Source organism: Symsagittifera roscoffensis, chromosome 6 (genome assembly GCF_963678635.1).
Source record: "Symsagittifera roscoffensis chromosome 6, txSymRosc1.1, whole genome shotgun sequence".
Classification (NCBI taxonomy): Eukaryota; Metazoa; Xenacoelomorpha; order Acoela; family Convolutidae; genus Symsagittifera; species Symsagittifera roscoffensis.
Window position 1 is genome coordinate 28,427,772 of NC_087067.1, and position 9,213 is coordinate 28,436,984.

The 9,213-nt window shown below is 35.2% G+C and overlaps 1 protein-coding gene across 2 annotated transcripts; it reads left to right on the plus strand.

The window, feature by feature from the left end:
* The first annotated feature begins 1,454 nt into the window (after positions 1 to 1,454).
* On the plus strand, positions 1,455 to 5,656 carry LOC134848902 (cyanocobalamin reductase / alkylcobalamin dealkylase-like). Of its 2 annotated transcripts, none has more exons than XM_063866440.1 (4): positions 1,455 to 2,512; positions 3,657 to 4,080; positions 4,392 to 4,604; positions 5,065 to 5,656. In XM_063866440.1, the coding sequence occupies exons 2-4, from the start codon at positions 3,756 to 3,758 to the stop codon at positions 5,334 to 5,336; spliced, it is 810 nt and encodes a 269-aa protein (XP_063722510.1). In that variant the 5' UTR covers positions 1,455 to 2,512; positions 3,657 to 3,755; the 3' UTR covers positions 5,337 to 5,656. The 2 variants fall into 2 exon arrangements, with proteins under 2 accessions (XP_063722510.1, XP_063722512.1); XM_063866442.1 differs by having other exon boundaries at positions 5,054 to 5,196.
* The last annotated feature ends 3,557 nt before the right edge of the window (positions 5,657 to 9,213 follow it).

Below are 9,213 nucleotides of genomic sequence, written 5' to 3' on the forward strand. Positions count from 1 at the left end.
TGCACATTTGGTTGCACTGTTTTTAGCGCTATACGGTTTCTTCATTAATTTTAAGCAGCATGTTGCTTGATTTTTTAAGAGTAGATGAACGCAATAATTACCCTGGTACAGCTGATGTTGATTTTTTTCAATGTGTTTTTCGAAAAAAGTTTTTGTGTTGTTCAGGCTCAAATTATTTTACGCTGTTGTTGTTTTTCGCACAAAATGGCGCGAAATTTGTGATAGAATTGTAGTTTCAAAAATACATTTAAATTTTCAGAATTCTCAGCGGAATAGTAAAATTTTCTTCTGATCACATTGGGTTAGTTTTATTAGGAGTCATGAACGTTGTAAATACTTTTGGATAGGCCATGGTGATATTTTAATATTTTTTTATTCAGGAAAAGTCCCAAATTTGTTTCCCATGAAAAATTTGATTTTTCGCGTCTGACTTTTCATTTCTTTTTACGTTCAGATCATTTCCTTTGTTAAAAGCAAGGCAAACTCCACTGTCAAACAGCAAAAGTAGAGATCACGAAAAATGTGATCGGCTTAGTTTCCAAAGTGTAATTTAATTTCAGATTTCTTTGCGAAATGTAAAATTTAGATATTGATCCAGTTTTCTCAACTTGGGCTAATTTTATCAAAAGAGTCAATTATTGAGTGTCGAACAGCGTAAGTGTAAAGGTCACGAAAAACTTGAGAATTTCTAGGATATTTGAGGCTATTAATTTTTTTTTGAATTTTTCGTACCCATTTCAAGAAACAAGTCAATATTTTTGTGTTTACTTGCGTTCATTGACTCTTTTCCAATTGTCTGTTGTTAATGTTTTTAGTATTCCGGCGGTTTTGGTTTTTCATTTACTTTTAACTGAACGTCTTGTTTTTTTTTGCGAGATGGAGTTCAAATTACATTCTCTAATAATATGAACGTATTTGCTCGCAAAAGAGCTTCTTTATAAGAGTCGATAAACATAGTGAAGTCTTATATAGTTCGCCATAATTTTTTTCAGGAAAAAAATCTAATTTGTTTTTTTTTGTCGTTTTCCACGCTAAATTAGGTACCACAAATAATCATCGGACTGAGGTGAGTGATTTATCATATTCAAGCTCTTTCAGTCGTGATTGGAATCACTCAAAAAAATTAAAAACTTCCCAGTGTCGAGTAAACCCGGTTTGAAATTTTGATTTTAAGTCCTTTTTCAAGCGAATAAAGCGAGCGAGCCGTCTTATTTTAATTGCTTAAAAGCTTACAATAGCTTTATTTGAAACGTAAAAATCTAGTTTTACTTGAGTAACGTTAGTTTACTTTGAGTATTTTAACGCCTTATGCAATCAAAATTTTCAAAAATTCAAAAAAAAAACTGCAGAAAAACTTTTTTGAATTCTTATTTTGTTTTTTATTTCGTTTTTCTAGTACTTCTACAAAAACTGTTTTTCAATTTGTTTATTTTACTATGGCTGTCGAATATACCTAATCCCCAGTTTTTTTGTTCAGATTCTTTTATCACACCACGCCAAAAAAAACACAATAATTTGAAAAAACGTTTTGTATTATTTAAGACTATGCTCGGGACATTCTGTGCTACTTGCACAATTACCGGCTGTACTTGTTCAAACATGATCTTCGATAATCTTTTCGCTGGACTAAAAGTACTTCGATAATCTATTTTTTGATGTTGGTAGTCCTTGGCTTTATTGAAATCGAAATTTATAACTAGATCAATTTGTGTCATACTTTAATTGGCACAATCAATGGAAAAGCTTTTAGCAAGTTCTGGTCACAAAATTTTAATAAATGAGAACTGTCCTTGCTCAAAGGAGCATTTAGATACAACTACGAAACTAATAGTAGCAATTTATGTATGCGTAATTCAAACTTTCCTCGAAGTCACTGCTCTTGGGAGATTAACTGGGATGTTAGGGAGGTTAACTGGAGAATATAACATGAATGTGTTCATAATTAAGCTTAAATTAAAAGCAACATCACGATGAGCGCTATTGTCTCAAGTTAAAGCGTCAGCCTGTTGGAGTTTTCGATAAGATTTTTTTAACCTTTTTTCTTGTATAATGTCATGTCAGTTCAATATATATTATTTAGGTTTTTTGTTTATTTGTTGGTGAAATGCACAAAAAAACTTTCAATTTTTGGTAGGTTCTTTTTAGTTTAATTGTTCGGACTGAGGTTCTGTCAGATTAGTCGACCACGTTGAACTGAATTAGTTTTTATTAGGAGGCGGCTGTTTCCAATAACGTTGAACAAATAATTGTACTACTCTATCTGAAAGATTTTTCCTCCGTAGATTTATACTGCAAAAGCTATCTTGACTGCAAAAGTGCGTTGATTGCTGCTTGTATTTATTCTTTTTCTTAGTGATGTCTTCGCTTGTTTTAAAGTTACAACTTCGCCGTCAAAATCTTCTTTAAACTCTCAAATTGAATTTGGTTGCTATTTATAGCTCCACAATCCCCAGTTTTGGGATTTTTGTCCTCCCTGAACTAAAAGTTTGTCATATTTTGGAGTGTTTTCAAGGTATGTATCCCTAGTTTTTAGTTTTCTCAATTTCTGTCAATTTTTCCTTTCTATTTATAGCAAGTGGCGTAAATAGAAATTTATAGCAAGTGGCGTTTCTACTTCGCCCATGTGTGCCCATAGGTTCTCTGACATCTCGTTAAGGTCTAGATCTTAAGTTAGTGATTTCGAATTACGTTGGAGCACTCTGATGACTTCTTTCAAATTACTAATTCCTTTGGCTCTTTTTCCTTCCCCCCCCCCCCCCCCCCCCACCTCACACAAACATGAATTTTATGGTCTACCGAGAGCCATTCGTTTTAGTATTGCATGCTAACGACAGGTCTTAGATGGTCGAGACTTCGGCTCTTTTTGAGTTTTTAGTCGCTTTTGTAGAATTGCGATGTCAAGTACTCGGAAATTTTTTAAACCTCAATGTGCATGTGAAACCAAACTGTTGTTCAAATCTGTTCACGTTCTTACTGACTTTATGATAGATGACGACAAAAGTTATTTTAAATAGGTTTTGAAAATTTCACTTGAGAAAAACGATGGAGGAGTAGACTTGAGCATCCTGCCTACTTGGTTTGTATTGATAAACCGATCTACAGAAATTAAAATTTTGTCGCATTATTAATATTTTGTCGTAATCTTCATACTTTTATAAACCTCACACACGAATTACCGGAAGCAATCCTATACTTTAGAACTAATTTACGGAATCTATCTTTTGCCCTGAACACCTAAATATTTTAAAGGTGATATTATTGACCAAATTTTATTTGAGAATTATGGTTAAAAGGCGCTTTTGGTCAAGATCTACCATTAAATATAGATTCTCTACGGCCCCAGTGGTCATGCTAAAACAACTTTTTTGCGCGATTGAATGACATAGTTTAGGTCAGAGGTCAATTTTTTTTGAGAAAAAAGTAATCAGTCTGCCTGGACTGGAAAAGAACTATGACTTTTTTGCCAAAGTTTTGCTCATCTTTGCTATTACAATTTATGGTTGAAAAGAGGAAAACGTGCGAGTTAAGCTACCTGTTACGCTCTACACTTTTTACAGCTATTCTGAGAGCTGCTATTTTTGTTTATCTCATTGATTTAGCAAATTAAAGGAGATGAACCCATTGAAAAAAATATAAACAAGTTTATTTTGTTTCAGCTTGTATTATGGAGTGTTTGGAATAGATAAACTTTAATGCGTTCAGCATTAAAGTTTCATCGACATCAAATGATGCTTCCCAGGTAGTGAGCCCAAATCATGGATTTATCTCAGGAAGAGTTTGAGCTTATTCAGTCACTTCTAGAGTCACAACTCACCCCCTTTGGGTTCGAATCCAGTCCGTTACTAATCAAATGGTACAACGAGCAAGTCGACAAAAAGTTCAAGTTCAAATCCATTCATGAAGATTCGCTGGCGTTTTGTGTGACCAGTACTTCTGAAATGTTTGAGCGGGGCTTTCTCCCATTTGTGTTCGAATCGGGAATTTGTCGCGATTTACGCAATGCGTTGGACGAAAGCATCGGATTTTACTTGAAGAAAATGTGCCAAGATTTGCAAAATTACCAACCGATCTTCTATAGAGGTGGGTATTGAAAGTTTGAATGGAAAATTGGCAACAGTTTTCAGTGATATTTTAGTAAAATGAGAGCTGCTGTTTTTACTTTTTGAATCATCACCGGTGGTCACTTGCCAATGAACTATAATATAACTAAGTGAGGCGGGTTTGCAGAGAATTTGGTTCAAAAATTGTGTTTTTTTTGGCAAGCGTTATCCTCAATAATATGGCGCATCAAAAATAGGGAAATGATCAACATACAAGCTGTTCCGCTTTAACGGAAATACGCTTGCTGTTGTGCCCTGGATAATAACTACATGCTTTTAAGTCTTTTGTAGACTCCGATTTGGAACCGGGAACAAGGCGACCTGCCTTCTTAGCCCAAACAGCCGCTCACGTGAGCGGAGTCGCCTACTACTACCACCCTTCGGAGATAATCCAGTCGGCTAAGAGAGAAGGCATCCCATTGCCCTGGAGTGAAGAAGATCAGCAGGGCAGAGTTTACGGAGTGTCCATTCACCATAAATATGGGGGTTGGTTTGCAATCAGAGGTGAGAGTTTAGCCAGAATTAAATGCAGGGTTTAAAAAAACCGCTTTTTACGAGTCGATAAACGTTGTGTAGACTCTTATATTGATCGCGATTATTTTTTTCCAGGAATTTTCCAGGCTCAAATTTACTTTTGGGATTTGATTTTTGATTTCTTTTCAAGTTCCGTTCATTTCCTTTGTTAAAACGAGGGCAAATTTTACGATCAAGGAGCAAACATTTAAAGGTCACAAAACACGTCTTCTAATTTTGAAAATGGAAATTAGTTATTAGATTTAAAAGTAAAAGCGAAATCAAAGTTTTAATTATTGATCCAATTTTCTCAAATTGGGTTAATTTTATCGAAAACGTGTCAATTGTAAATTGTCCTAGAAATCCGATGAGCTTTAAGGGCATCTATTTTTTTTTCTTTGAAATTCGAAAAATTAGATCATGAAGTTTTATTTGTTCAGTTTTCCTGCAGGTCTCATCATTCTGCAAAATGTGAAATACAAATCTCTTCAACAAACACCTCCACCAGATGTGGTCGAATCAATACAGCTGAAGGTGAAATTACTCAACGATTTCAATTTTAGTAACTGGAAAAACTGGAATTACCGAGATATCATTCCGGTTCATCCAAAAATGAAATACAGTCAACTGCAGAGAAAGTATTTCGAAACAGAACCTAAATTGAGATACGATTCGTTGCATGATGAATTGAAACAATCTTGGTTGAACTTGAAAGAAATGTGAAATGACTTCTTATGTTTGGTAAATGAATATTGTATGACAATTTGAATGTTTTTTTTTGCAGAAACTTGTATGTTTTTTTTGCAGAATCTTGTAAGTTATTTTTTGTGCAGTAAATTTTCTTCAATATAGCTTGAGTTAATCTTAATAATTTACTATTAGTGTGAGTAAATTTTTTTATTTGAAGATTCATTCATAAATTAATTTAAGTGAAATGTTGCACCCGGGCAAAAAGTTGCTCACTCAACAATGCAAAAAGTTGCTCACCATAATTTTCCATTCTTGGAATAATTTTCCATAATTTTCCATTTTGCATTTTCCAAACTCAATGCAAAAAGTTTCTCACCATAATTTTCCATTCATGGAGTCTATGGAAAATGCTTATCATGTAATTTCTTACAACCACACCATTATGCTGCAAAAAGAAGCTCTATGTGATCTAGTGATTTTAAATAATATGAAGTAGGTAGGGTTCTGACACCGCCAATTTGGAGCTTAAGCCGTACGATTTGTATTTCAATTCGCGGCTTCAATTATGATATCACAAATATTGGCTTCACAAATATTGGCTTCATCGCAAGTTTTTGGCCGGAAAGTGCTGATTTTGTACAGCATTTATTGCAGCAAATGAGCTAGTTATGGAAGTAGTTTTTTGGGCTGTTTGTTTTTGATAAAAAATACTTAATTCACCCGTGAAACAGTTGCAAGTTGCTTACAACCATGCTGTACCAAAAAAATTAGGAAAATTTTCTTAAACCAAGATCTTACTCAAAGAAACCCTAAAATTTTTTCCTAAAATTTTACAGCATTTTGCCGGCATCCAAATAAGCGATTTAGCAATTAGCAGTTCAAATAAAGCTAAAATCTACATGAAACTGAAAGACTATCAGCGACCGATTTTTATCAGCCGGGATCTTTTTGCTGAAGAACTCAAGATAGAAAAACAACTACAGGCCACTCGCTACAGTTTCATTCAAGAAAAATTTTCACCAAGTAACAATTGCGCTTTAGAATTGTGAAGCTTTTCGTAAAAACTAGCAATGATGAATGGAATGAAATGGGAATGCTGGCTGACTCGATCAGTGATAAAAGACACGCGGTACATGCTCTGATAGTTCGAAGATTTTTTTGTTATTCAATGTACATGGTATCATTAGCTAGTGCAACGACTTTAGGTATCTCAGCCAGCAATTGTTTGTCACACGGAAACGTGGCTAGATAGCTCTTTTTTTAATAACCCAGTTTTTCTTGTTGCTGAGTTCAAACGAATTGGGCGCGCAAGAAGAGCATCAAGTGAGCATACTGGAGTTTTAAATGCATTGTCAAATATTCTCTATAACCAAGTAGAATTTTTTTGGCTTGTAAGTTTGAGACATGATTGGTGCCTGTCTTTTAAACGTACACAAGCGATTTGTCTGCTTCATCGTTATCTACTACCCTCTGTACTCGTCATACTACAGGATCGAAGCTTCTGTTTTTCGGTGAAAGTTCAATGAGGCTCACAAGAATTTGAATGATTTTATTGGAACTCTGCACTTGAATACCAATCAATTAAAACGGTTTTTAGTTGATTTGAATTTACCGAGTTGATCTGGGAGCACATTACGTCTCCCCTAAAAGAAGATGAGGATATATTTAAAGCTTCCTTGAGAAAATCCTATTCCAACTTATTGGAGATCCAACTCATGAACGTGTTAATACTCTGGATATAGTCTTTACTTCTGCATCCGACCAATGTTATCTGACTCAGAGTGATGTTTGTTTCTCGGACCACTATCTAGTCACAATTATATTCAAAAACATTCAGATCTGTACGGGACAAGCTTAGTACTCACTCAGCTCATTCGATATCGATTTATTTAGCTTGCATCTTACTAACCTGGATGACATATTAGAAGACCCAAACAATAATGCTGCGAATCGTCGCTTGCGACCAATTGTCGCTTGCGATGAATTGTCACCCTACGCAAAACTGGAGACAGCACTCACAGCGAGATTGAAACTAAAACCGCTAACAGATACAAGTTGTTCACTTATTCTACAGCTCACACACAGTGCACTGTTTGAACAAACTGCGAACGGCCAATAAGAAATGGGAACCAAAGGATCAGCGGGTTTCGAATCCTCCAAAAAGGTTGATTCTATAATTAACATGTTTACTGTTATCCTATTTGAATCTACCTAAAGATTCACTAGACATGAAGATTTTCAGCTGCTGAAAAATGTCTCATAGACTTCTGTTTATCCCTCAAAAATGTGATGGGGCTCTTGATCCGCTACTGATTACGCTTGCGGGTTAATAAATAGTTAAACATTGAATCAGTTGAATCAATTGCTGCTGACATGCTGCTCAATTTCATGCAATCTCAAGTTCAACTCTTGGGTGCAATGCTTGTTACTGGGAGTTTTTTTTTCAGGTAGAGCGACAATTCGTAACAGGCAAAAATTCGGAAAATTCGTCACAATCGACAATTCGTAACAAGGCATTGGCAAGTAGAATGCGCTTGCTCCGCTGCGCTTACATCTGGCACGAGAAGAATACTGCGCGTGAATCAGTGTTCCTCGCTTAGTCTACCGTTACGAATTGTCGCTTGTTACGAACTGTCTCCTGTTAAGAATTGTCGCCTGTTACCTGTTACGAATCGTCGCCTTACTTTTTTTCAGAGTTAAAATGATTTTTTGTCGGCATGGATTTCGTCGGGTTCTGAGTTTTAATCCGGACCGGGTCCTCTCCTTTTTAACTAGAAATTTTCAGTTTTCTCTTCAGATTATTGTCTGTCTAATTATTTTTGTCGGCTTACATCCCGCTTCACGAACTTTCTCTTTTACTAGATTCAGTTTTCGTTACTTTTGGGAGAGCAAGTTTCTTGTAATCGGGTATTAGACTTTTTTTTCCCGAAAACAACTTTTCTTACCAGAAATTGACCTTACTTTAATTTTGAACCCTAACAAAGTCTGGAGTTAACGTGGTTGCGTTTGCAGCCTAAGGTTTCTGTTTCGAGTTCCGGCAGGTTTTTGCTTCGTTTTCAGTATAAATGAAATTAAAAGTTTTTGGTAAAATTGATGTCGGACTTTCGTTTGTCTGCTGAACTTCCGTTTGTCGGCTTAGATGCCATACCACGGACTTTTATACAAATGCAAGCAAATATTAGCTTTTACTGCAAGCAAGTCAGATAGTAGTTGCAAGTGTTAATCATGGTAGTGTCAAGGGGACTTGAAGTTTTTTGTTGAAGTATTTTTCTTTGGCTCAACTGGTGTCTGATCAAAGTTTGGCGGCTCTTATTCCGCTCCGTAAATTTTGTTCCGTTGCTAATTTAAAATTCAGATGCCTTGCTTGGTCTATTAAACTAGAATTGCTTAAACTAGAAAACAGGTATTAAAAATTGTATGGAATTGGGTTTCTTATTTTTTATATATTTTTTCAGACATTACCGAAAATTTTAAAACTTTGCAGTTTTAGTTTTTCTTAAAAACACGCAACCGATTTCCGTAAAAGGCTATGAATGGAAAGACCATCTACTCCCCTGCGTGCCTCTATATTTTTTTGTATGTTTTTTATTTAGCGCACTGTCAACAGCCATGGAAATTTCTGTCTGGGAGATACCAAATATTTGTTACAAAATTTTTGGTTTCAAGTCTGAGAATTTGGGTTTAATTCGAAAAAACATTTTTGAGAATCTCCCTTGTAATTGCGACTACGCCCAAGTTTTTTCATAGAGCTTAAATAAAACATCAATCAAAAGAACCGGTAAAATTTCGGTACTGACGCGGCGACTCCTTAATTGTTTTGTAGGAAATACTTTATATCTTAACGACGATTCCAATTTCTCAAAGTTTTCTTTTTTCTCACTTAATTTTATCAGAGAAACAACTAAGAATT